The sequence below is a fragment of the Neolamprologus brichardi genome, chromosome 17 (assembly GCF_056152115.1).
Source record: "Neolamprologus brichardi isolate AB-2024 chromosome 17, ASM5615211v1, whole genome shotgun sequence".
Taxonomy (NCBI): domain Eukaryota; kingdom Metazoa; phylum Chordata; class Actinopteri; order Cichliformes; family Cichlidae; genus Neolamprologus; species Neolamprologus brichardi.
The window spans coordinates 23076433-23103456 of record NC_142120.1 but is presented as its reverse complement, the minus strand read 5'-3'; the positions used below and the strand labels follow the sequence as shown (position 1 = coordinate 23103456).

At 43.8% G+C, this 27024-nt stretch overlaps 2 protein-coding genes across 3 annotated transcripts in view; both read right to left on the bottom strand.

Moving 5' to 3' along the window:
• stab2 (stabilin 2) overlaps window positions 1-16395 on the bottom strand; it is a 31987-nt gene extending 15592 nt beyond the window's left edge. Inside the window, exons 1-37 of the mRNA XM_087830382.1 lie at window positions 16277-16395; window positions 14837-14961; window positions 14336-14451; window positions 12372-12457; window positions 11545-11611; window positions 11366-11461; window positions 11053-11175; window positions 10672-10868; window positions 10412-10539; window positions 10169-10302; window positions 9570-9649; window positions 9214-9363; window positions 8535-8678; window positions 8396-8458; window positions 7744-7860; window positions 7592-7645; window positions 7430-7510; window positions 6674-6826; window positions 6306-6365; window positions 6108-6209; window positions 5905-5991; window positions 5606-5717; window positions 5351-5531; window positions 5160-5253; window positions 4915-5073; window positions 3931-4026; window positions 3440-3532; window positions 3318-3365; window positions 2789-2922; window positions 2588-2690; window positions 1956-2033; window positions 1779-1868; window positions 1587-1694; window positions 1170-1301; window positions 947-1075; window positions 769-831; window positions 19-120 (exon numbers count right to left, since the gene is read on the bottom strand). Coding sequence (XP_087686508.1) covers window positions 19-120; window positions 769-831; window positions 947-1075; window positions 1170-1301; window positions 1587-1694; window positions 1779-1868; window positions 1956-2033; window positions 2588-2690; window positions 2789-2922; window positions 3318-3365; window positions 3440-3532; window positions 3931-4026; window positions 4915-5073; window positions 5160-5253; window positions 5351-5531; window positions 5606-5717; window positions 5905-5991; window positions 6108-6209; window positions 6306-6365; window positions 6674-6826; window positions 7430-7510; window positions 7592-7645; window positions 7744-7860; window positions 8396-8458; window positions 8535-8678; window positions 9214-9363; window positions 9570-9649; window positions 10169-10302; window positions 10412-10539; window positions 10672-10868; window positions 11053-11175; window positions 11366-11461; window positions 11545-11611; window positions 12372-12457; window positions 14336-14451; window positions 14837-14961; window positions 16277-16360 — 3969 coding nt within the window. The 5' untranslated portion in view covers window positions 16361-16395. The remainder of the gene's footprint in view (window positions 1-18; window positions 121-768; window positions 832-946; window positions 1076-1169; window positions 1302-1586; window positions 1695-1778; window positions 1869-1955; window positions 2034-2587; window positions 2691-2788; window positions 2923-3317; window positions 3366-3439; window positions 3533-3930; window positions 4027-4914; window positions 5074-5159; window positions 5254-5350; window positions 5532-5605; window positions 5718-5904; window positions 5992-6107; window positions 6210-6305; window positions 6366-6673; window positions 6827-7429; window positions 7511-7591; window positions 7646-7743; window positions 7861-8395; window positions 8459-8534; window positions 8679-9213; window positions 9364-9569; window positions 9650-10168; window positions 10303-10411; window positions 10540-10671; window positions 10869-11052; window positions 11176-11365; window positions 11462-11544; window positions 11612-12371; window positions 12458-14335; window positions 14452-14836; window positions 14962-16276) is intronic.
• A 2353-nt stretch (window positions 16396-18748) lies between these two features.
• On the bottom strand, window positions 18749-26259 carry wnt16 (wingless-type MMTV integration site family, member 16). Of its 2 annotated transcripts, XR_004843691.2 has the most exons (5): window positions 26143-26259; window positions 24038-24264; window positions 20185-20474; window positions 19257-20107; window positions 18749-19148 (listed from the first exon to the last, which is right to left on the bottom strand). XR_004843691.2 is itself a non-coding variant. In XM_006781076.3 (4 exons), the coding sequence occupies exons 1-4, from the start codon at window positions 26232-26234 to the stop codon at window positions 19649-19651; spliced, it is 1068 nt and encodes a 355-aa protein (XP_006781139.2). In that variant the 5' UTR covers window positions 26235-26259; the 3' UTR covers window positions 18749-19648. The 2 variants fall into 2 exon arrangements, 1 of the variants encoding a protein (XP_006781139.2); XM_006781076.3 differs by having other exon boundaries at window positions 18749-20107.
• Between the last annotated feature and the right edge of the window lie 765 nt (window positions 26260-27024).

The window sequence follows — 27024 nt, the reverse complement described above, 5'->3', positions numbered from 1 at the left end:
AATGAGCAGGAGACGTACGATCTTCTTCTGGAGGCAGGTGGCTCTGCAGCCGACTCTCGGCAGCCACTCGCCCTCAAACGTGCGGGTGAACATGCACTTTCTCGTCCTCCTCACCGATTTCTGCACAGAGCAAAACACCAACTTCTTACTTTGACTTTAGCTTCTCATGGACCAGGCTGTGCATCTGAGCTGAGTATTAATTTCAGCATTTTCTACAACGCATGTTTCAAGAAAATATCTACACAGTATAACCAGTTATCCGCGTGAAGCGATAGAGCAGTGAAAATAAAACTCTTCATTTCAGTTCACCTAAATTACAAAAGAAAAACATTTTTACGCTCCATCGAATAAACGCTGGTTTATTTTTGAAGATGTCAAATTCGATATGAAATACAACTAAATGATACCAATCTGTAACTGGCACAAGAGCACATACAGCAAAGTGGTCAGTGATCACTGGGAGGTCATGAAATTACTTTAGTGGAATGCCATAAAGTCCTCTCTATATCTTCTCCTACTTCTTGTTAGTCTTGTAAAGTCGGACAAACTGTACGTAATTCTTTTGAGTTTGGGGAGAATTTTCCATCTTTCATAACTTACTTAAGCATAAAATCTAATCATCTGCAAACAAACAGATTTTTTTTATTAGCTGCATTTATCCGATTCTAGTTTGGTATAAAGGTTTGTTTAGAGAGCCTGGTGGTTAAAAAGTGTTCATGTCTAAGCTTTGAAAGATTAACGATGATCAGAAAAAGTCAGAAAACTTACATCTGGGATGGTGTCATTGGGGCAGATCTTGTTTTGGTGGAATAAGCAGTCGACACAGTTCCCCTTTGGAGCAGAAAGAAAACGTTGATATTCATCATGCGATTGTTTCTCCATTCATTGAACTGAATTGGAGGCGCTGAAGTATCTGCAGGACATAACTGGTGGCTGAGGACCTTACCATGACTTTTGTGTACGTGAGATCATCACAGCGATTTCTGTTGATCTGAAGAACAGCTGACAGACCGTGGATCACTCCTTTACCGCTCAGGATGTCAGAGGAGTTCATCGGAGCATCATTCACAAACAGCTGCATGAGGAAAACACAGGTCAGGTGGTTTGTATCGTGTTGTTTAGACAGTCATGCGATCAGATGCGACAGAATCAATATTTCATGATGAGACCTTTCCGTCTCGTGGGAAAATGCCGAGCTGGAAGGAAAACCCAAGCATCGTCTCTTTGTAACCTCCGAGCTGAAGGTCTGTTTTTAACAGGCGCTGCGATGCCACCACGTGGTAACGAGTCGTCTTCACGTCCTGTTCAGTGACAAAATAAAAGCACGACTAATTTGAAGGAAGTAAATAAATAAACCCAAGGACAGGGTCAAAGTCTTTAATTACAGAGTTTAGTTCTATATTTACCATCTGCTTTAAATGTCGAATGAAATAACAGAACTGAGTGTTGCCCACTTAATCCATTTTAAAATGTGTAAAAATTTCAACAATGTCAGCAGTGAGTAAAAAGACTAATCAGGTCAAATACAAACTTTTTGATTCAGCTTCAAATGAAAACGCAGACAAACTGAAGCCTAAATTGTATACCAGGGCAGTGGCTGCCATTTTCTTCAGATACTCAGTGACGGCGGCGTCTGTCGGAGCAAAGATGGTGAATTCGTCAGCCTGTTCGATATCATTGGTCAGGTTATAATCCTAAACAAAAAGCCAGAGAAAGCACAACATGTAAGGAAACATTGAACATTTAAGCATGGTGTGAGCGTGTTTGAGAGGTCGTACGATGAGATACGATCTGAAGAGTGAGAACTCCGGCCTGAGAGCGAGCGTGGCCAGCAGACCTTCACTCAGTGTTCTGTCGGGAACCAAAACCTTAAAAAAAAAAAAGGCTGAAATCGGTAACAGGTACAAAAAAACTTGCCGGGTGTTGTTTTTGTAGTATTTCTTTTTTCTTTTTACCTTATCGATGAAATGGATCAGTCCATTTGTAGCAGCAACGTTTGAAGTGCCGATGAGAGCTCCACCAACAGAAGTGATCTGCACAAACACAACCACTTTATTTTATTTTTTTAAGTAAAATTAGAGAAAAGCACCAAGTTTACAGCCATATACTGAAAGTGGACGAAAGTCCACATTTTTATTCTGGGACTCCACTCAAGTATGCTCACATGATTCAGTCCAAACATTTTTTTGTACTGGCCGTCTGCTCAGCTCCTCAGTTCATCCTTTGCTTGAAACAACAAGCTATAGCTTATGTTCCTTTAAGATAGCCTATTTCATTCTGATTGGCCAGCTTCTGGAGGCATACTGAAGGGCAGCAGTGCTTTTTTAGAACAATATTTTGGCTCACAGAGATTATACATTTATGTGCCTGATACCAGATAATAAGGATATTTTAACAACCTGTAACTTTATAAGCATTTGACAGAACATCAGAAAGATGAGAGCCAGCCAAAAGGCAGTTAGATCAGCCCGAGGACGAGCAGCGATGGCCGTGTGGAGTTTATGTGAAACACCTGAGCTGCATGGGCTCAATGAAAGATCAAAATTATCTCTGATGTGTGCAGAAATCCTCACACAGAAAGCGTTACCTCGTCGTTTGTAGAAACACGAAGTGTTGTTCCCAGAAGGGACGTCACAGACGACATGTTCCAGAGGCTAGATAAGGGGTAGTCACCGGCGATCATGTGATTTCTGTCAGAAGGGGACAGTTCACAGCACAGCTGTTACATATATTCATATAAAAGCCCCAAAATAAAATGATGTCACTTTAAATCCTGCGGAGCTGTAACCTGATGAGACTCGGCAGGTTTCCCCTCAACGTCCAGAAGTTTTTGTCTTCTGAGGACATTTTGCTGATGGCTGCTGAGGATGGAACCAGGAGGGTGAGGTTCTGATCCGACAGAGACGGAGACAGATCCGAATCCTAACAGAGCGTATGATCACAAACACAAACTTTGCTCAGGTTGGTATTAAAACATAGCTGCTGATACATGAAAGACCACAGGGGAAGTCAGTCTTGTAAACCGCAGGGTTAATCAAAAATGAAGCACGGTGGCACGAACCGATAACCCCCACAGTGTGAGCCTAACATTGCTAACAGTATTCATAAATGTATAATTTTTCTGTACCCATATTTATGTGCTCTAATTGGGTTTTGGGTTCTAATTGGGTGGCATAATTACGGTGCCTAGTCTGCATGTGAAGCATGTGCTAAACGTGTGAGTTAGTTTGTGATATACTGCACGTTTCATTTACTGTATAATAATCAAAGTGATGACAATCTGCACATAATGCATCTGTAAAACGTGACATACTCACAGTCATCCATGTGAAGAAGTCTGAGGCCTCAGGCAGGACACTGAGCTCCTGAAATCACCAGGAAACAAAGTCAGCTGGAAGCAAAGACACGATCCTGCCGACTGAACCTGGCCACCACTCACCTGTTCAACTGTACCGTAACACACGTGTCCATTTCCAACATATCCTTCATCGCAGACACACGTCCACTGAGAGGACAGCAGGAGACAGCTGGCCTGCACACACAAACAGTTAAACAGGGACACGGTCACCGAGGGCCTAGCTTCGGTCATTTTTATCAGTACAAGACAGACATCATACACAAGACGTCTTTTACTTTGAAAAAATTAAAGGAATTCAGTGAAGCTCTGCAGAGCCTCTGATTGGCTCTGAGGAACAATGATTGGTTGGTTTAGTTACTAGGAGTGAATCTACAGACCAGTTTGACCAGGTAGGGTCAAACTGAAGATATAGGTAAAGGAATAAAATCTGGCTTTGACACCGTGATCACAGCGCTGCAGGCAAATGACATCAAAGCAAAAGACCTTTTGTTTTATGTTGCTGTTGGTGTGACCCATAATAATTTTAGCAGAAAAGATGCTTTCAGTGGATTTGCTTGGTTTTTGCTACTCACAAAGTAGTGACAGCCTCCGTCTGCAGTCACACACTGGTTCACAGGTTCACAGTCCTGCCCGCTGCCCTGGTAACCGGCCTTACAGGTGCAGTCACTCTGAACAGGAGCAGATGACAACAGGACATTACTGCTGCGGAGACAGCTTCACTCTTTGGTGCTGGTGGACCAGATCACAAATCACTTCTGATGATACTGCCTAAAGGCGGCATGTATAATGTAAACAGAATTGATCTTAGCACAGAACCCTGTGGAACTTCATAATTAATCTTAGTGTGTGAAGAGGACTCTCCATTTACATGAACAAACTGGAGTCTATCAGAGAGATATGATACAAACCACTGCAGCACAGTACCTGTAACACCTACAGCATGCTCTAGTCGCTCTAGAATATTATGATCAACAGTATTGAACACTCCACTGAGGTCTAGCAGGACAAAATTCCAGTCTGAAATGGGCACCCCACCTTTTTCTGAAGAACCATGAACAATGGGCTCAGAATTAGAGGTGCCAGATCTTTACAGAAGGCCAATAAAGCTGACAGAACCACATCATCTGCAAAAGGAAGCAGCAAGATCCTGAGACTAACAAACTGCCACGTGGCAAACATTAACTGAATAAATAGTTCCATTTATTGAAACTGCAAAATTGGGTGCTTTTGACTGGGGGGTTCCCAAAAACAATGATGTGACATCATTAAGAACAAAATGACCGACAACGTGTTAAAAAACTGAGATAAAAGAAATATTCCCTCCGAGGTCCGCACGGCCCCAGTTTAAAAAAGCCAGTGTAAGTTTGAATAATCAACCACATTTCAGGATTCACATTTTCTGGCCCTCTCATGTTTTAAAAATACTGCACTCCTTACTGCCACCCTAAGGACGGACTGAAGTGGTGCATTCCCAGGGTAAGAGCACATTAATGAGATAAACCATCCGTCAGTGACATCTCCACTATTCACGTCTCAGCTGATATCAGTGTCCTTACCTGTCCAGGTCCCACATAGACACAGGTGGCGTTGGGGTGGCAGCCGCCTCTGTCAGGACTGTTGCAGTTGTTGATTGGTTGACACTCATCCCCATCCTCACTCCATCCAGTCAGACACTGACAGACGTGAGTCCCAGGGCCTGTCTTTATACATTTAGCCTGCAAGGGGCAAAATGCAGCACAGGCAGCAGTGAGGAAACAGACTGCGTTTTTTTACAGTTACACTATAAAAACTGGAGGCTTACGTTCAGGCTGCAGCCACCTCGGTGGGGTGGAGCACACGGGTCAGACGCCACACAGGTGATGCCATCACCTTGGAAACCAGTTTTACAAATACACCTAAAATAAGACACAGTACAGAATAATGTGTGGTACAACGAGATAACTGTTCACTACAGACGTCTGACCCAGGGTTAAAGACTCCAGGTAAACTCACTTGACTGTTCCCTGGCTGAAGTCACAGTCAGCATGTGCGTGGCAAAACTGAGCCTGAGCACCGCAGGCGGCCGTCTGTCGATCACACAAAGGACCGGTGTAACCCTGCTGACACGAGTCCACTTTACACCGACCGTCTGAATCCGGACGGTTATCACACTGCCCGTGGATACAGGGGCAGGCTGAGGATAGAAAAGTACATAATCTTTACATCATGTCTGCCTGTGTGACGTCACAAAGTATGAGTCAGACTTACTTCTGTCACAGTTTGGTCCATATTTGTTGGAGGAGGAGCAGTACTGACAGCGTGAGCCGCTGAAGTTCGGTTCACAGCTGCACGTTCCATTTCTTGAAACCCCCTCCGAACACTGAAAAACACAAAACACACTTTAGGTTCCTCCTCCATAAACCAAACACCTCGCTTTCCCTGCAAACACTGAAACATTTCAGTTTCCTTCCTGCTGGACTGCAAACAGGAAAAAGTCTGTTCAAAGAACAGAAAGCACTAAAGCTTCTTCCAAATAAAGTAATTAAGGAATTATGGGAATGTCTGACCTGCCCGTGTCCGGAGCAGGGCGTCTGGTATCCACCTGGACACGGTCTGCAGTCTGGACCGTAGAAACCTTTACAGCACGCTGGAATCTGAACAGATATACACAAGGTTATTCTGACGGCCTCTACAAAGTTACATCTTCTAGGCTTCAGTGTCTTTCTGTTCCAACATGAAGTAAACTGCCCGGTTTTACTAAAGTGTGTACCGTGACCGTTGAGTTGCAGTGTGCAGAGCAGCCTTTCACTGGGACTTTAACGGATGGGTTGCCCTTGGTGAAAATATAAGAACATCCAAATGTGGAAGAGCCCTGGATAAAGACAGCATAATCATATTTTAAAGCAGCTCAAAGTAAGAAAGGGAAGTGAATAAATATCCAGATGCTTCACAGTGAGTTCAGTCTTACTGTAAAAACTCCAGAAGAGCATTGGGTCATTATTAGCTTTGAACACGCGACACATTCACCCTGAAAAACACATGAGTTGATCAAATATCTCAAACACACTCAAAGGGCTTCAGTGTTTTAGGGCAGACTCAAAGATGAAGGGGCAGAAATCTCTGTGTCCTCGTGTTTCTGTTCCTGGGATAAAGTCACCTCATTGATCAAATACATTTACTCATCCAATGGAGGCAGACTCCAACAGTGTAGCATGGTGTGATGATCCAACTATGAGAGCTCCATGAGCTCAGTGCCTTTTGTTTTCACACTGAGCCTCATACGCTGCACATATACATTTAGGGTCAATCGATCATGTTATTAGACGTTAAACTCACCATGATGATTTTAGTCTCTGTGATGTCACATCTACTGGGCAACACAGGTTCGATGGAGGGCGGAGTCAAAACTCCATCCATCACATAAAGACGTCCATTTTTTGCCTCCACAGCCGCCTCCAACACGGCTGCACCATTAACCAAGACCTGGCCCTGAAACAGTGAAACGACGACCGGACAGAAATCCTGAGCTCATGTTGAAAGTGTGGAAAACAGTCTTACTAAAATGCAAATAATAGGAGTGAATTCAACTTTTCTTTAGATGATGAAGGTTTGACACAGAAACCAGGAGCTGATGTTCAGTCAGCTTTAAGTCACACGGCTGTATTCCTTACAGGATCCATGGTGAATATTTACTGATTACACTCATTTCTCCTGAAAATGATTACAGAAATAAAAACGCTGCACTTTTAGGGATTTTTGTTATCTGGATTGTATTTTAAACTCTATTAATAATATTAATAAACTCTATTAATGTCAACATTTCAAATGTTCAAGTTAAAAGTGAAAGAAATTTCAGCAAAAGATCTGCAAGCTTATTAAAGAGACTAAATCTGCATGAACAGCACTAACACACACACACAGAAAGGATATTGGAACAATAATGTCAGTATTATTGCATACTTAGAACCAAACACGTTCCACCCTCCTTTGTTATTTTATAAGCTTCATGATATTATTTAAGTATTCAACAGTGACTGTGACAGAGATTTGGGGTGATGTTGGGGGTTACAGATGGTGGAAATCCACACTTACATTTTCCATCACGGTGATTGTCAGAACCTGATTGGCCATTGTCACGTATCTTGGGGTTGACACAGCATTGTAGATCTCCAGCTGCATAACAGGGAGATTAAAAAAAACTGTCAGAGGGAACAAATGTGAATTATTAACGAGTCAGCGGACTGTCGCTCTCACCGAGGTGGCCGGGATAATGTGGTTCCTGAGAAACTCCAGCAGTTTGCTGTGACCCTGAGGATTCAGAACCAATCGTCTGGTGAATTATTCATGGAGGAAATGATCACTCACTGACAGACTACAAATTTGTCCGTTTTTGTGTCCATCCTTACGTCAGGGCTCATGAGATACTTCAGGTGTTCTTCAATCATTGCATCAAATGCTGCAGTGGTGGGTGCAAGCACAGTGATTGGTCCCGGCTGGTCCAGCAAAGATGCCAGAGGAGTTTTCTGCAGTGAGCACAAATTGTCCAATTTGATCAATTTACAATTCAGAAACTTAAGAACCAGGTCCTCATGCACCTGAATGTGTTACTAAGATAAATGCTCATGCACCGTGTTTGAGGTGGGATTCAGGCGACTCTCGGTCCTGACTCTGCTAATATTTACACATTTCTTCCTGCAGCATGAACATCAGGGACGTCTAATCCTTCAGGACCACAAATCAGTACAATATTTCCTATTTAATCTGTGTTCAGAACCTAAAACTGATCATAGAAATATCACACTCCAAACATCTTCTGTGTCTGTGTTGACACAAAGCCCTGATCCAGTGTAATAATGTAATGATCCCATCATCTGGTGGGCAAGAATGTGACTGGGACATTGGGACATGCAATAAAATGTCTTCCAGCGTTCAGCTTGTTATTGACTCAATACAGGAAGTTACAGGATGTGATTAACTTCTAAACTGAGAATAAAAAAGTTGGCGTCTGCATGTATTCATGTCCTGATGTTCCTGGTATTGAAGAAAAGAAGTCTATACCTGTAATAAACTGGTGAAAGTCTGAAACTTGCCGTAGTCAGAAACGATCTTCATCAGGTTCTCCTGTGGAACAACAAAGTGTTCATGTAATGAGATGAATGGAGACATAATGAACACCCAAACTAAAATCTCTTGCCACCTCAGTGTTGCTTTCTACGATGGGAGGCACGCTTTCCATCAGCCTATTGATGATATGGATGATCCCATTAGATGCAACAACATTAGACTGGATGATTACACCTTTCTTCCTGCCGCCATGGATACGGATTTTGGTTTGAGCATCCTGGAATGAAACAAGAGGAAGATCTGACAATACAAAATTCTATCAAAGCCATTGGAGGCTTACCACTGTGTGAAGTGTGAAGACCGTAACAGTTTCACATGTTGCAGGTGAGCATCAAAAGTCTCTGAAGTACTTAAGACTGGACTTGGTGTCCACTGTGTGCATCACTTATTTGATTATAAATCTTAATTCATTCTTACAATAAACAATAAACAGATGCAAGCCAAGTCTGTGAATGCTCTATTTATTGTCATCTTTATTGTGTTTCCAAGGGTTTAAAAACAGGTTTCAGTCAAGTTATTTATTTAATTGTTTAGGGAAAGGGTCTGAGTTTGGGTCTCGGTAAGGTTCTAGTTCGGGTTCTGGGTTAGCATCTTGCTTTGGGCTGGTTTGTTTCTTATGTGAAAAATCAAGTCATCACTCACTTTCCTCAAATTGTTTCAAATCTTTTTTATATTTCCAAATTTTTTTGCTTTGTGCCCTGACATGTTTACACTTCATGTTGTATCAATCTGCTGGTGATGAAGCCTCTCACCCCCTCTGATGTGTCCGTCTCTGCTGATTTTCCCGTCAGTGTGTAGAAGACATCAGTTTTCTTCAGTGTGTCAAACTGCATCATCCCAGCGACCAGATGCATCTTACACAGGTATGTAGCTTTGGACCTGTTTGCTATCAGAGTCCTCACCTAGTAAGAGGAGTAAAGGCAGATGTTTGAATCCTGACTGAACCCGTTTTGATTGAATTGTGGTTTTTCCTCTGGAGCTCAAAGAACGATGAGCTCCCAAAACAAAGCCAGGGTGTGAAAGAAATATAAAAGTGGCTCTAAAGTTAAAAGGAAGCTAAAACTAGCTGCTGATAAAAGTGGATCAGTTTATTTGAAGGGATTCGTACCGGCGTTCCCTTGAAGCCTTTATTTATCGGGATGAAAACGGTGAACGGACCCAAATTCTGCAGCGGCCACGACAAAGATCCTGCAAGACACACACAAACACAATCATTAACATTAGTTCTTAGTACTTCATTGACCATCTGTAAAATGTCTCGCTACACAGATCGCATCTGAATAGCTCCAAAAAATAAGGTGTGCATCAGCTGAGGACTTGTCATTGCCAATAAAGCGGAGCAGTAATTGAGCATCGCTCCTATGTTTTACCATGGGATACGTCGGTTATGTCGTGTGTTCTGGAGAATAAACAGAGCAGGATCGAACAGGAAGGCTACTTTAGGGGCGACCATGCAGAACCCAGATTAAACATTTTAAAACTCACTTATAAAAAAAGTCCTGGATGTGGTAAATAAAAGTGCTTAAAGGAGAAACTTGAAATAATTTTTCTGTATCAGTTTAATTTTTATGAATGCTATTTTATTTACTGAGTTTTATTTAATATAAGGAAAAGCTTACATGTGTCCCTGCACAGAGAGCTAAAGCTGAGGAAGTGAAAGTTTTCCGCTTTTTATGGACCAAACCACCTCAAACTGAATCCACATACCAAACAGAGTGATGGCATTGCTCAGCTGACCCGTCCACTGGCCTCCTGGTTCTGTGTTCAGGTCATTCAGACGCTCCATGATGTTCCCAATGCAGACTTTACCATTACCAATGTAGCCCTGGAGACAGGCGCACCTGAGGGACAGAGCAGCAAGTGACGGCTCAGTTCTGCAGCTCTGCTACTTGCTGCCTGCAGATTCAGGTATTGGTCCATGCAGACATTCAGTAAAGTAAAGTGACTGACTCAACTTGTCCAGGTCCCACGGTGCTGCAGTTGGCGTTCCGGTGGCAGGAATCAGGTGTGCAGGAGTTCTTTAGGCTGCAGCCACCGCCCGACAGAGTGTCAAACCCAGAGAGGCACTCACAGTGGGACTGAACAGAGCACAGAGCACAGCACAGCGGATTCAGAGGTCACTGACAAGGTCACCTGACAGCAAGCCGCTGCCCCCTGTGGGCCACAGCTCGTTACACACATGATGTGAAAGGTCAGCCAAAATGTTTTACCCTGCCCGGTCCATCGTACACACAGCGGGCAGACTCAGCAGAGCAGCCACCACGATCGGTCTGACACGGGTCAATGGCCATGCAGACCCGCCCGTCCCCGCTGTAGCCCTCATTGCAGGTACACAGGTGCTGGTTTGGTCCGGTGTGGACACAGGAGGCCTGAGCGTGACACACCCGCTGCAGACACGGATTTATGGCTGAGAAAGACAAAGTGACAAAGTGAGAAAGACAAAGCTGGAGCACACAGAGACTCAAAGACTGTGACATTTACACTGACCACAGGCGGGAGAGAGAACTAGAGGTGAGAGAGAGAGAGAGAAAGTGAGAACTTGGGGTGAGAGAGAGAGAGAGAGAGCACCATGGGGGTACATATAAGCTCACATAAACACTCGGATCCTGCTCTCTGGTAGCCGGGTAGACACTGGCACACTAACCGCCCCGTCAGAGCTTCTTCAATACAGCGAGAGTTCTGCTGGCAGCTGAGAGCTGCGCACTCTGGTAACTCTGAAACACAATACAGGTGTTAGCACAGGTGACAGGGTGCAAGCAAATGCAGAAACTGTATAGGTAACAGGAAACAGGAAAAGATAAGCTGACATGTTACCAAATCAGGAGAAGGACCAGACAACACAGCAGGACACCTGCTGCAGGTGGAGTTACCTGTAACTGTAAAGGTACCAGCAGGAGGACTGACCTTGGTCACAGTTGGGACCCGTGTATCCAGAGAAACAGGTGCATCGGCCGTCGCCCACTATTCCGGAAGCACAGAGGCCGTGGACACAGGAGCAGACTGCAAACAGTGTAAAGAGAATTACGGTGGGTCAGAGGTTCCTGAGAACTCAGTGCATCTGTCACAGCTGGAGATGACGTTACCTGAGCTGCAGGTGGGGCTGTACCGTCCAGGTGCACAGTCCTCACAGGCAGTTCCTGCAAAGCCCTCCTGGACACACACACACACACGCACAATTAAAAACAATGATAAACAGGATGTGACATCATGGGTAAACTTTGAGAGAGCCGTGGCTCTGGCCTGAAGAGAGACAGATTTGTAATGTAAACAGTTTACTGCTGGGTCCTGTTACAGGAACCTGTATACCGGTGTATTTTTCAAAGGTGGAGGGGTTCTGCTTTTACGGTCATTAATTATTTAAACCTTTCAGACAACCACCGATGCAACACACACATTTATGGGGTTTGATTATTCACAGGGTTCTTGGGTTCCTGTAACAGTCTGAGATCTAAGGTTCTAAAGGGCTCTAGAATCTAGAAACATTTACTGTTGGTTCTGTGGACAGTGAGTGTTGTTCAAGGTTCTAATATTATGCCTTCTTTATGACAATAAACCCAGATATATGATTACATCCTAAATATACATTTATATGGACACAAACACACGTGAAGACTGCAGATTACAGTGATTGTGTCAGTCTGCTTTCACGTTATTGTGGTTTGTTTTATTTTTTGGTTTGTCTGTGTTCCAATCAGCTTTGCTTTCTCACTCTCACTCCAATTTACCTGCACATCAGCTGATTTTTGTCACCAGGTGATGTGAGATGCAGGTGTGTGAGGTGACACTGTCTTTCATTGTTCTTGTAACAGCGAAAATAAAGATCTATTCTATGAGAGCAGGTGTGTGAGAGCAGGTGTGTGATGTACAGTTAGAGCAGGTGTGTAAGGTGAGAACAGGTGTGTGAGGTCACCTGGCAGCTGCAGGTCCCATTCCCTCCCAGTCCAGCGGAGCAGACGCCTCTGCCGCTGCAGGGTCTGGCGGCCTGGTCAGGACACTCTGAAAGAGAACGGGCACATGGTGTGAACAGGAAGCTGACGCTGCATGATTGTGGAGCGCTGCTGTTGTGTTTTCTATGAGGAAACAGACACCCCCTCACCCCCCCCCCCCCACCACCACCACCACCACCACACACACACACACACACACACACTTCCCGCCATCCTCCCGCTCCGTCCTCTTCCTCTCTAATCTCTTCATGTCATCACATCACCATCATCTGTTTCCCTTCCCTTCTTCCGCTCACAGAACAAATAACCACCACAGCATCACACCGCTCGCAGGAAGCACGGATACCAGGATCGTTCATTCCTGGGTATTTTTTTTCCTCTTTGAAAGTTATAAAGAAATCCTTCTTATATTTTTAAGTATTTGAACATGTGCCTGTATTATTTTATCATTACTTTGATGCTGAGCCAGTTTATGGCAGCGTCACTTAGGAACGGAAGGTCAGAGCCGGACCGGAGAAATGATCAACAGTTCATAATGAAAATAACTTCTGTTTGATACCAAACATTTGAAAGTGAACATAGTTTTAAAAAAAAATCTGTTTTCACATGACTGCACAGCGATGACCATCAAATATACACTGGTTCTCATACTCAGGAGACATTTTACTTGTTTTAATGAAGTATTTTTTATGATATTACTCATACTTTTACATGAGTATCAGGACTTTTATTTTTAAAGGTACTTTTACGTAACAACGACTTCCTCCACTTGTTGGAGGATTGCTTTGGGGTTTTCTGTGAAAACTTTGTAAGAGTTTCAGTGATTTTGTTTTCTTTTTTGTGTTTCTAGTGGCAGAGTCTTCAGTTAAGGTGGAGCTGGGGGTGGATGGAGGACAAGCAAAGTCCTAGAAGACCCCAGGTTCAGGTGTGTCAGCTCTCAGGAGCAGAAAAAACTGAGCATTATTTTTCTGCTTTGAACAGATAAAACAGGCATGAGACGCATGGAGCGGGGGGGGGGGGGGGGGGGGGGTGTCCACTGAGTCAGCAGATTCCAGTCCTGCTGACAGCGTCTGACCAGAGGAAATGGGGAGGACGTTTCTGCTTCCTGCAGGACGATCTGGTTCCTGCAGAACTGAAAATGTGACACGAGTCACCTGGAAGCCAGAGCTCAGTTTTTTTACACCCCCGAGAAGTTTTGTAGTGAATTTCTGAACAGACCGAGTGTGCTGCTGCTAGCATGCTATGACCAATGAGTGAATACAAAAATGATCACAGTCACAAATTTACATTTTAAACTTCTTTAAATTTAAACGTATTGAATTAAATGTAGCACATGGACCAAAGCGCCCGTCCACCCTCACATCACCCTTACAGAAGCTCCCGGCTCACAGTCTCTGTGCTGATGTTAACACTGGAGGAGGTTTGAAGCTCAGCAGCTCCTGAGTCAGCAGGACTTTTACACTAACAACTTTTACGCACTCAATGGCACCACTCTGTAACTTCGCATGCTCTTTTACTTCTTGTCTGAGCCGCTGAGGCGCCTGAAAGCTGACGGTGGAATCTAAGAGGGAAGAAAGTTCACAGCCTGCCTCACAGCAGCATCCACACCTGCTCTCTCTCACATGTTTGTAAAGGCAGACTGCGTTGCGGTGCTGGACTTTACACACCTGTGGTAGCAGGATCCTTTTTCCATTCTTTAATACAATAGACTCCCCACTACAAATGTTAGGCCTGTTATTTTGCAGCCTTTTAACATTATATGTGGTAAACGGACTGATTCTTGTACAGCACCTTTCTACTATGAGCACTCAAATCACTTTATACAACATGCTTCTCACACATTCATACGGCCTCTTTTGAATATAACATAATGATTAAATAAAAGCTTTTTGGCTCTTTGAGGACGAGCTGGTGTGTCGGTACTGACCGATGCAGTCGGGGCCCCAGTAACCTGGACAGCAGCTCTTTATTTCCACCTCCTTGTAGCACTCCTTAGAGCAGCCACTGAGGGGCAGCTTCATGCTGGGAGTGTTGATGTAGTACCTGCAGAACAGACAGACAGACTGGAGGTAAAGTGGCTGCTGATGTTGGGATCCAGGACACCAAGGCTCTCTCCTCTTAGAGGTGGAGGTGGGTGAGGGAGGAGAGGGGTCCTTATATAGCCTGATTCAGAGGCTCAGTGTGATACGCAGAAGGACTGTTTTGAACCCTGACTCGACAGCAGAACTGTTAACTGTAAATTCAATAGAAAATGATGAAAGAGGTGATGTGGAGATCTTTTAAAGTTTCTTGTGTGAGTTGTGATGTTTGATGTGAAATTGTGGAAATATTTGAATTTGTGCAAAGAAGCTAATCACAGTTTATTGTTTCAACCATCAGTTGAACCACAGTGAGGACTTTGAGTGGACCTGTGCTGTGTGGTGCTCACTTGCAGTCCTGGGCGTTGGATCTGGGCGTGGGTTTGAATCCTGGTGGGCACAAGAACAGCTGGCTGATGGTGCAGGAGTGGCATATTGTGCGAGTGCGGAGCACTGTCGAGTTGGAGCAAATGTTCTGGAAAAAAAAGAAAAGAAAAGTGTCTTTCATCAATGTCTACGCTGTGTGACTGAAACTGTGCTGGCAGTGTGTGGCTGCAGCTCTTAGCAGGACGATTTCCAACCAATCAGGAGCTCAGTTCTCCACACACTGTCAGCGTGCAGGTAAACTAGAAGGTAACAGTGTGGAAAAGTTCAACTCATCACTTTGTAAAACTATTAAACCTCCTCCTCTGGACCTGAAAACCAAAGACTGCTGCTGGTGGCTCGACTGGAACAGGAAGTAAGTGTAATAACTGTAAAAGCAGCTGTGGTTATCTGCTCCATCAGCTCCACCCAGGAAACGGTCAAAGGAGGCAAACAGGACACGGAGTTCCTGGCCGATGATGACTTCCTGTTACAGCCTGCAGGTTCAGATGGGAATTAGCTGCTGACAGATAAACTGGCTCCTTTTTGCCTTTGCTCGGTGACAGTTGCTTGTCAGCGGGCTCTGGCTGTTGAGATAACCTCTGATGTGATTCCCGCTCAGTTTCCAGTATCAGCTTATCTGAACACGTGGCTTCCACTAATCGACCCGCTCTGTGTTGTCTCTATAAGTTGCCAACTTCACTGAAGTTCAACAGTCATCGCATTGCTGCACAGCTATTCCTGTGTGGGCGGAGCTTTAGTCTTTGGCATGTGCGGCTTCTTCCTGCAGTCTCTGCTGTGTTTCTTTGTTTGCAGCTCTGCAGACCTGAGCAGGCTGCTGCAGGTACCTCATACTCCAGCTGTTGGCTGCACCAGCACAGATCAGACTGAAGATCTGTTTATACAGAGCACATAATACTACACAGTACTGCCTGTAACCATGGCAACATTCTGCTTGAGTACCCCACACTAGTTATTTCTCACATTGTTTATGTGAATGTAAAGCTTCTTGAATGAGAGTTGGGGCTATTCCCACTGCGTCCACACTCTCAGGTGACCCCCCCCCCCTCTCCAGAAAGTGAACATCAGAGCAAATGATGTGAGCAGTGCTTCAGTCTGCAGCTCATAATATTTCAGTCAGAGAACACATCGCTATGTAAGACATCGGAAAACCAGAAGTTATCACAGATGAAGCTTCAAACAGGACAGCACAACTAAAATAAACAGAGCTCTTTCTGAGCTGATGTGAGGAAGAGTGCTCAGATTCATTTACTCTAGGTTTCACAGAGACGCTGACGCACGACAACCAGCGTCCAAACTTTTACATCCTGAAGCTCATGTAGATTTTTACATCTGAACCGCCGAGTTCAGTTTTAGAGTTTTAAGCTGAACGAACTCCATGAATAAAAACAGGCGGACGAGCTTACCTGTGCAGCAGCTGAGATCTTCAGCTCACTCGTCATCATCATCAGAGAGACACACAGCAGCCGGACGCTCTGCAGGACCTCCATCTCTTCTGCCCTCCAACTTATCCCCACCAACTCTTTTCAGCTCCTGCGCCTCTGAGCCTCCTCCTCCTTTATCATCCCTCATGTGTTTCCTGAAAAACCAAACTCAAAGGAAACTGCCGAGTCTGAGGTACACACTGACCCATACATGCACACACACACACACACACACACACACACACACACACACAAAATCAACACACTCTGTGTGTCTGTGTTTCAGACCTTAAAAACAGAGACACACACACACACACACACTCACACACACATACACAGAGACACACAGATACACTCCCCCCCACACACACACACATATACAGAAACACACTCACACACAAACACACCGGCGCTCAGGTTGCCATAATCTTCACTCCTGCGTTGACCTCACACCGATGGCGGTGCTGTGGTCGACGTGCTCGCTATAAAGTCTCTGTGTGTATGAATGTGTGTATGTGAACACGCAGGAATGCAGATGTTTGATTTCTGAGGAGAAGCTGAGGGCAGTAGATGATCACACACAGGAGCCTGGGTGTGACCCCTGACCCTGTGGGCCCCTGGATCTGTGCCTGGCATACCCTGTTCAGTGATGTGCAGTAAGAATGGCAGGAAATCCTGGAGTGTAAATAAGAACATGTTTTCACTTTTTCCCCAAATCTTTCTGCCTCATCATCACACACTGCTGATAACACACACTCCTGTCTTTGTGAGGACCCTCTCTGACTCAGCAACATGCAACGAGACCGCGGCCTCAACCCAAACCTGAACCCTGCAACTATGCCTGAAGGTTTGAAGGCCTGAATATAAGAATAATGAATAAGTACAATGTTTAAATAGTTTATCTGAGGTACACACGATCAGTCCTTGCTGTACTACTCGAACAAAATGAACTCCATGTTGGATTCAGTCAGAACTGAAATTGGTCAGGAGAAAGTTCACTGAGCTCAGAGATCAGCTGAGCAGGACGATCATTTTTTTGATGTTACAGACGTTAAACCCCTCATTTACACCCCTAATTTACACTCTGGGAATGCACAGATCCTAAAACTCAGGGCACTGTGGTGTCTGTCTGTTGCAGAGTCCAGCCTTACTGCATCCAGGTGCTGATGATCAATGCACTGATTAACTGATCGTCACCGTCGGTCTGAGCTCCTCTACCAAAGGACACGTTTTAGCAGTTTGAAGGTGTGGTCCATTCAGACGTTTATGTTACAGTAAATTATTTACAGGGTTACACTGATCAAAAAAATAAAAAAATAAATTCCAAGAGCTACATCTCAGACTCTGCAGGCTTCAGTTACCAGGTTAAAGGTTAGAGTTCATGACAGCATGGTTAGAAAAAGGCAGAACAGGAATGGCTGTTCAGAGGGGCTGGAGGAGAAAGCCTCTTCTCAGTAAGAGGACATAACAGCAGGGATCAGGTTTGTAAAGCTGCATCTGAACAAAGACTTCAGGAACAACATCCTTTGACAGATGAGACCAAATGTAGATGTTTGTCCATCATGCACAGCAAATAGCTTGGATCAAGTGTCAGCACGGTGGAGAAGGGATGATGATCTAAGTGCACCTTGAACTTCTTTTGTGGTTCTTCAGTGTGAGGCCATCTGTCCCACAGATAAAGTTGGGACCAGCCTGGGTCATCAACAGGACAAAGATCCAAGCACAGCAGCAAATTTGCAACTGAACGGCTGAAACAGAAAAGAATCGAGCTGCTGCAGAGCTCAGAGAGCTGTGCACAGTTCAGATCAGTTTGAATGTTTCTCAAATTGTTTCTACGGTCTGATGTTTCATCAGCTGTTCTTTTGTTCCTGCTGTTTAAACTGTCAAATGAAAGAAGTGATGCGTCCATCACCGACTGACAGACAGGATACTTTCTCCTAACTTTATTTAAACACATCCATGTGAACAAAGCTGTGCAGGTTTAATATGTGTTATATGTTTGTTATATTTACATCTTCCTGATGTCTTTGATTTAAGAGTGACTCACTCTGACATCAACACAGTCAGATTTTAACATCAGACAGCTGTGAAGTGTTTTTAGTCATTCTTTTATTCACAAATCAAAAAGAAGACTCTTCTCGGGTGAGGTGGAGGCAGAACGGGCAGGGCCTTCTGTGATCAGATGTAATGAAGTACTTTTACTCTACGTCATCAGCTGCCTGTACAGCTATACTGCTGTACTTCCAGCTGGAATGCAGTATTTCCTGTTTCTGGATTATTCACATGGTTTCCTTCTTTCAGGATGCCTTTTTGGGAATGTTTCTGGAATATCCTGTGAGGAGTTTTATGGTTTGTTAAAGACAAACTGAACCAAATCTCCTCTAACACAGACTCGTCTACATTTTCTCTACCAGGCATTTTATTTTTTATTAGTCAAAGTATAATAAACCATATTTGTGTGGAACCTTTAAACAAACTCACAGCTTTTTGTTCTGTTGTTTTCATGTTTTTGTTAATAAAGTTTGCCAACAGAAACTGAACAAAGAACTCTTCACGTCCACATTTACGGGATCGTTTCACCTTCTGATGTCAGTTTGATTCTTTTTGGACAGAAATTACAAAAATATGATTCCATACCAAATAATCAACTTTTAAAAATTATTTACACATAAATATCTTTATTTTAAAATATGAAATCAGTCTGTGGGCTGCAGAACTGGTGAGACTGATCAGGAGTCCATCTGGTGTGCTTCAGTCATTCAGATTTTCAGATTGAGTGTGCAGCAGCACTGATCCTCCTCCTGGTGGCACTCTGAATGCTTCAGAAACATCACGTTGGAGAAGTCCGTCCAGTCTGAAACATTAAAACGTTTAGGCAGTAAAATCCTGTCCTGGGTCTGCTGCTCACAGGTGAACATGAAACAGCTCACACAGGAAGCATGCAGGCTGTCACGTGGCTCACCTGGATCTTTCCACATGGAGCAGCAGCTCCGCTCTGAGCTCCTCGCCACATCGACAGGTAAACTTAAGGCTTCACCTTCACTGCTCGGCCCTCAGGCAGCTGCTCACCCTTTTCTTCTGTGACTTTTCTGCAGGTTTACTCTAATGGTGATGTTATCAAGAGAGAAGGTGAAGCTGTGCCATGTGCTGCTGTAAATGAACCAAGTACTAAGGATCTGTCTTCACCTGAGAGGTTCAGTCCTTCCTATATTTACACTCTTTCAGATCCAGATTTCCAATTTGTCTCTTTCCACAAATCCTTCTTTTATTCCAGGTATTCTTCTGTTACCAGGTATCATGCTGAGGTGAATGAAGGTGAGCTACGTGTTCCACATGTTTCTGTTTCCAGGTGTGTTACTTACAGGTGTGCATGTCGTTCATGCTCTCGCAGCGCCTGCAGTGGACGTAGCAGCACCACACAAACTTGCACTCGCAGCGCTGGACGTGTCTGACCACGTGTGTGTTGTATCCTCTGCCGCAGCACAGCAGGTTGCAGCCGTCCGGCCCCGTGGACGTCCGGTTGCACCGGCGCCCTCTGGTGCCCGCGATGCCCCGCCGCCTGTCCTCCAGACAGTAGTTTGGAGACTTGTTGAGGAAGATGAGCTGGTGTTTGTCTACATGGAGACGCCGCTGGTCCTTCCACTTCATCTTCCTCTTGGATCGCTCAGTCACCTGCATGCTGTGCTCGTATCTGTCCTTCAGATACGTCCCGACCCGCTCAAACGGCGCCATCGTCCTCCAGCATGTCTTCACCGCGCAGGAGCCAGAAACACCGTGACAACGACAGTCTGTGGACATTGTCCTGTTGATCGCCTGCAGACGCAAACAGGAAGTTAATCACACCTTGGACCTTTAGACTTTCAGCTTTAGTTTGAGTCGCCGACGTTCACCTGTCGCCCGGCCTCGCTGTTGTGCTGGTTCATGGTGTTCAGCGTGTAGCTGCTGTGGCTCATCGACATGTTCTTCACGGTGTGGTCCATGAACTTGCGGCTGAACCACGTCCCGTACTGGATGTGATCTGAGCAGCCGCCCCAGTGCCAGCCCTCTGCTGCTGAGCCGCCGCCCCGCAGCCGAGCATCGCAGCCGCACTCCGTCATGTTGCCCTGGCTGCAGGAGCGCGTGACGGCATGGACGAGCCCTGCTGCCATCACCGCATAGATGAACGCTGTCTCTTTGGTTCCTGCAGTGACAGAATGGGCAGACATGACACTTATTTCAGGAGGTTTCATGAGGTATACTTTCATCGTCTCAGATGCTTCTTCGCGCATTGGTTAACAATCTTCACCTGATTCAGAGTACCCCTCAGAAATGAAGGCAGAACCACTCTGTACTGGTCACACTCCAGCTGTTTTTATCTTTCAGTCCAAAACTAAAAGCAGTCAGTGTTAGCAGACAGGCGAAGTCCTGTCAGTTAAAATTCACTGGCTATCTAATAATTTAATATATAATTAATAGATTTTATATTTAAAAGTGTATTAAAATAAAATATTAAAAGTCTGTGTAAATGTTTTAATATTTATGCTTATTTCAATTTCATATCATCACTTCACATCCATTTTCATCATCAGAAGAAAATGGGTGGATATGGATGGAGGGTTTTTCAGACTGAGGTGCAGTCTCTGTGAGTTTCACAGTCTGTGGTCTCTGTAAAGTCTCATATTCAGATGTGCTGTCTGAAGTATTCTGGTCACATTGAGGAAGTGAAGAAATCCTTTATCGCTAAGACTGGTATTGGTGCTAAAGGGAGCCCTCTACAAGCAGAGACAGGAACTGCAGAAAAAGATTTAAATGATTTCTGAAACCTGAATTTTCTGCTTTGAAGTCTGAAAATTAAACTGAAGGAGAACATTTCTCTCTGTGATGAATTTAATTTACAAGTCATTGAATGAAATGAGGTCATGTGACTACATTATGGGTTTCTGTGCACTCTGACCATCACAGATATACATAAGTTTGTTAACCAGTGTTTTTCCTCAGACTGTAAAAGCTGATTTTACTCTCAGCGACCTCTGACCTCTCACACTGTGACCCTTGATGGTGTTACTGAATGCCTTGTTGTTGTAAAAATTCTTACTCTATTTACCCTTTTCCTCACTCTGCCTCACCAAACCAGACTTATCTTGTTTCCTCTTTTACTTTCTCTCGACTGATTGGCTCTGGAGTTTGTCCCCTAATTAAACTCACCATGGCGCACATTATACAAAAATCTAATCTATTCTCAGAGAAGCTGAGCTAACACACGCCTGAGTGGAAAAAAATACATTATTTCAGATTCATTTCAGCCAATCAGAAGCAAGTTAAAATGGCCACTGTACATGTTCAGTAGGATTCTGTGGCTGCTTTTGGAGAGCTTTGGAACAAATAAAGTTTCAGTTTCAGTGTTAAGTTACTTAAAAACAGTAATTAGTTACTTCTCCAAATCACTTTATTTCTCCAAATCCCTTTACTTTAGTGATTACTTATTTTCAAAAGTGTAATCCACATTATTTCCTTGGGGATTAATAAAGTATTCTGATTCTGATTGTTTCAGGATGACCTGCCATTATCCAATGACACATCTGCTTACCTGTATCTTTTGCTCGTTTCTCCTCCTCTTCTTTTCTATTTTTTCTAAACTGAGCACCTGATGACTTTGAACTTTTCTTGTCCATCTTACGTTGGTTTTAATTTTGCACTCCAATATGAACACAAATCCCCCAACTCGAGGATTGCCACAACCAGTGTTGGGAAGGTTACTTTTAAAATGTATTCCATTACAGAATACAGAATACACTCCCCAAAATGTATTCTGTAACGTATTCCGTTATGTTACTCAATGAGAGTAACGTATTCTGAATACTTTGGATTACTTAATATATTATCATGCTGTTTACAACTACGTGAATGTACTATTGCTGTGATTTATTACTGTTACTGAAGGTTCGCGGCTCCAAACCGTAGTAAAGGGACTTCTGGCTAATACGGTGGGTTCGTGTCGGGCTCGTAGCCGAAAAATAGCTTTACTTTGTTGTCTGGGTCAACTTTGCTTGCGAGAGACAGAGAGAGGCGTTGAAAGGCTGCTCCAATGGAACTTATTGTTTCGGAGGAAAACACGACCACAGCGTACAGTCGAGTCTTAATAGCTTACAACTGGGCTCGTCAGGCACTCTTCTTGGCTGCAGTGGTTATTATTATATTTACATGCTTCCAGCTCCCGTTTTTGCTCGATGATAACTCATACTTTTCCTTTTTCTCCCTCCCTCGCTCACAAACACATAACGGGTATGGCAGTCCATTCTCCCTGCAGCACGGACTACACTGCCTATGATGCTACATTCTTTAGAGCTATACCTGTAGCATTCTGCCTATTAGCTTAGCACAACAACAACAAAAGGCGCTCTCTCACCCAGGAAACACAGAGAGAGAGAGAGCGGTACCCTGTAACCATGGCAACCGTAACGCTGCCACCTGGAACGACAGACCGTAGCTGTCAAACAAAACCCAAACAGGCCTGACCCGCAACAATGTGAAACAGGGAAGTACCGCTGTGTAATCCATTTATTTCAACAAAGTAACTGTATTTTAAATACCACCTTTTTAAACGGTAACTGTAACGGAATACAGTTACTCATATTTTGTATTTTAAATACGTAACGGCGGTACATGTATTCCGTTACTCCCCAACACTGGCCACAACATAACCTAATAGACCTACACCTTAGTTCACAGATTCACTTTGTCTAGGGTTTATTTCTGGGATTTCACACAACCCAGGATTCAAATCATGTATACATAATGGGCTTGGATTTACAACATTATGAATGAAATGTGCTCTATTTGGAAGCAGCAACCCCCCTCCCCTTTCGATGGGTTGTATGTGAGACTTTAAATCATCAAACTGTAAATTATAAATTTTAAATTGTTATTGATCCCTTTATCCCGAGTCCTAAAGTGTATATTTATTTTCTTACTAATCGTATATATATTGTTTGTTTACTTGCACTGCTGTAACTGGAGCCTCGTCGTCTCGTCTCTCTATATACTGGACTGTATGTAGCGGAGATGACAATAAAGTTTACTTTGACTTCAGCAGCAAGCAGGCGCACCGAGGGCTCTCGCGCTCACTTTTCGCATATAGAATTTCGAAAAAACATCGGTGCAAATTATAAGTCTGTATCATAATGTCTGGTGTTTTCGTGTTTGCTGTTTTGTTTTTATTTTGTTTTATTTTGCGAGTTGGTTATCAGATGCCGCTCCAGCCAGTCAGAGAATCCCCCGCCGCCCCGCCCTCTCCTCCCTGTGCCGCAAGCAGCAGGCGCACCTCGCAAACGGAGGGCGCCCTTACTCGCAAATGGGCGATAGAAAACCGATCGGTGCCTATGCCATTCCCAATATGCGCTGGCTGATGTCGGGGCAGCATGAGTACGAGCAATTTTTCATTTTTATTTATTTTTTTGCCGATGCCCGTGATGCCGCCATCCACCCGTGTCGCCCGTATCAAAAACCGCTACTGAATACAGCGTTCTTACGGGAAAGTAACACTAATCTAATTGCATTTTTACAATAGTAATCCTTTACTATACTCATTACTTGAAAAAAGTAATCGGAACGCGCGTTACTGCCCATCTCTGTCGATGAGTGAAGCCTGTATTTGCTCCATGACGGTCCTGCTTCACCTGAGCAGTCACGCGTCCAGGTGAATCAGAGAGAGGAGTCTCCATCCCGCCCGCCCGTCCTCCACCCGCGTAAAGTGATCTTACTCACCGCTCGTGAGCTCGTGCCCGAACACGGGCACCTCCTGATTGGTGGAGCAGTTCCAGCGCTCGTGCCTGAACTGTCTCTGACACTCGGCCACCCCGAGGCGCGCGGCCTCCCGGACTCCCGGCAGCAGGATGGACTTCTTGCTGCACAGCTCGCGCTGCCGGGGGCTCAGAGACAGGTTGGAACACCCGAGCTTCTCCACCACCCCCGGTGACGTCACACCGAGCCACCTGTTGACGGAAATCAGCAAAACTTTATTTAAAATAAGGAAAAGTTCAGACAGCACACCTCTGATTTATTCATTTATTACCTGTCCATCCTGCACAGGTGTGAAGTGAAGCACTAACTCTGACGTCACGTTGTGCAGCGTTCCTGGCTGCGTGGTTGCTTATCATACAGCGTAACATCTAAATGAACGCTTGTATGTACCTGAGATGTTCCGTTACTCGGACCGAAGTCGATAAGAAACTTCGAGAGTATGTTTATATGAAACGTGTAAATACTTTCTGTATTTATACTAAAATAAAACACATATTAGAGAAAGTGGTCGCTGTGTATGTGTGCCCCCCATCTGATTTCCGAGCCCAACCCCCCCGGCTCCAAGAGCCTTTTATCAGGCTCTTGGAGCAGAGCAGGTCTCTTGTGCGCGTGCGCTGCTGCTGCGGATTAGAAACGGTCTGTGCACGCGCAAAATTCGGATTGTTGGGCTTTACCGTGGAAAGTCCGCGCGTTTCAGCCAAAAACGAGATCCAAACCTCATCAGCTGAGTGTGTGAGGGTCACAGAGAGGTCACACCGAGTCTGCGCGCATTTCTGTGAGCGCGAGAAGCTTTTAATGAGCACGAAAGAAGAGGCGCTCTTTAACGACACCGTTAATGCTCCTGTAGGCTTAGCCGGTGAATTCGCTGTTTTCCAGGCGGACTCTGCACTCAAGTTCTCCGCTGCCCTGCGGCTCACAGCCAGCTGGCCCCGTGTGCTCTTCCGGGAGCTTCATCTCCATAAACGTCTTCACGCATGACTCTGACGGCTCCGTGCCAGCGCGCGCTTTGGCACGAGACAGCTGAAAAAAACTTTTGGGCTTTTATTTTATGGTGCCTGTTTTTTGTAAAGTGAAACATGCTGAAATTAACGGCAACATGTTTCCACATTTAGCTCAAAACCTTACAAAAACATGTTTTTTCGAGTAATTTTTTTTACAACATTTAGTAAAATATTTGTAACTTTTCATCAAATGTTAAATATTAAATCTAAATGTTAAATATTAAATCTAAATATTATATTTAAATCTAAATGTTAAATGTTAAATCTAAATGTTAAATATTAAATCTAAATATTATATTTAAATCTAAATGTTAAATGTTAAATCTAAATGTTAAAAGTTAAATCTAAATGTTAAATCTAAATATTATATTTAAATCTAAATGTTTAAAGAGCAGACACAATTTTGCACCAGAGGTTTTCGGAAAGCTTTTATTTTGGTATTTCCGCTGATCCGTGCAATACATTTGCATGTTAGCCTAAACATTTAGATTTAACATTTAACATTTAGCATTTAGATTTAACATTTAGATTTAGATTTAAATATAATATTTAGATTTAACATTTAGCATTTAGATTTGAATATAATATATAGATTCAACATTTAGATTTAGATTTAAATATAATATTTAGATTTAACATTTAGCATTTAGATTTGAATATAATATATAGATTCAACATTTAGATTTAGATTTAAATATAATATTTAGATTTAACATTTAAAATTCTGTTTTAAATATGAAAAGTTACAAATATTTTACTAAATGTTGTAAAAAAGGACTTGTTTTGAGTTAAATGTGGAAAAATGTTGCCGTTAATTTCAGCATGTTTCACTTTACAAACGGCGCCCCATATTATTTAGCGTGCGTGCGTGTGTGTGTGTTTGTGTGTGTGTTTGAAACCTAGTGTGTGTGCGTGTGTGTGTGGGTGGGTGTGTGCGTGTTTGTCCTTGGAGCTGTGTGTGTGTGTGTGTGTGTGTGTGTGTGTGTGTGTGTTTGTGTTTGGAGCTCTGTGTGTTTGTGTGTGTGTTTGGAGCTCTGTGTGTGTGTGTGTATTTTGTAACATACTTACATCCAGCTGCCCCTGCAGCACAGCGGGCACACGCACACCAGCAGCAGACTCAGAGCGTTCATGTGTCGGACTCCGCAGCTCCGCGCCTCCATCCCTGCTCAGCTCCGCATGCTGACAGCAACCCGGCCCGGAGCAGGCTCCTGAATCCCGCTGAAGGAGTCCTTTCTCTACTGTGCTCTCCTCGATCTGCAGGAGAGGAGAAGCACCCTGGACCAGTCCGAGTCCCGGAGAGTTCTCATTGGACCAACTCAGGACTCAGCAGCTGACGTCAAAGCTGGGCTATAACTGGCTGGATGGGCTTCATGATAAAAAACTTTGTGCTGACACCTGATCCCCGAAAAACAAATAAACGACGGAACACAGTAGAAAAAAAATCTAAAAGTGGCTGATTTTTGAATGAGGTTTGGTGAAAACATTTTAGTTATATAAAAATAAAACGATACGGAGGAAATATGCTTTTAATATCTGAGATCAGATTTTATTACAACTGAGGAGAAAACGTGTTTGCTGAGAGTCACTGCTTTTAGAAAGTTCAGCGTTTCTTTTGTAGTGCCTGTACTTAATAAAGATTAAAACTAACTAATAACACAGAAACTATTAAAAACGAAACATTTTTGAAATAATGAAAACTAAACGAGTAAATTCTCCCTGGAAACTTAACTGAACTAAAACGAAAAAGTCAAAATGAAATAAAAATAAACAATATTTAGGAAACAATAACTCTGTTGTTGGATTTTTGAAGAATGCTTGTCAAAAAAAACGTAAAGAAAACTTTCTTAAAGCAACTTTTGTCAATATGACCAAAAAATGTAATAAATATAAAACAATTTATTTCCTAATTCTGGAGCTTTCAGCCTCCTCTGTGGACCTCCAAAAGTTATT

Excerpts from the sequence above, each read along its gene's own strand:
- wnt16 (XM_006781076.3), bottom strand. The coding sequence starts at position 26,234 with ATGGAGGCGCGGAGCTGCGGAGTCCGACACATGAACGCTCTGAGTCTG. Across the intron at positions 24,265-26,142 it reads TGCTGCAGGGGCAGCTGGAT|GTGGCTCGGTGTGACGTCAC; the intron begins GTAAGTATGTTA and ends TTCCGTCAACAG. Across the intron at positions 20,475-24,037 it reads CGGGCACGAGCTCACGAGCG|GAACCAAAGAGACAGCGTTC; the intron begins GTGAGTAAGATC and ends CTGTCACTGCAG.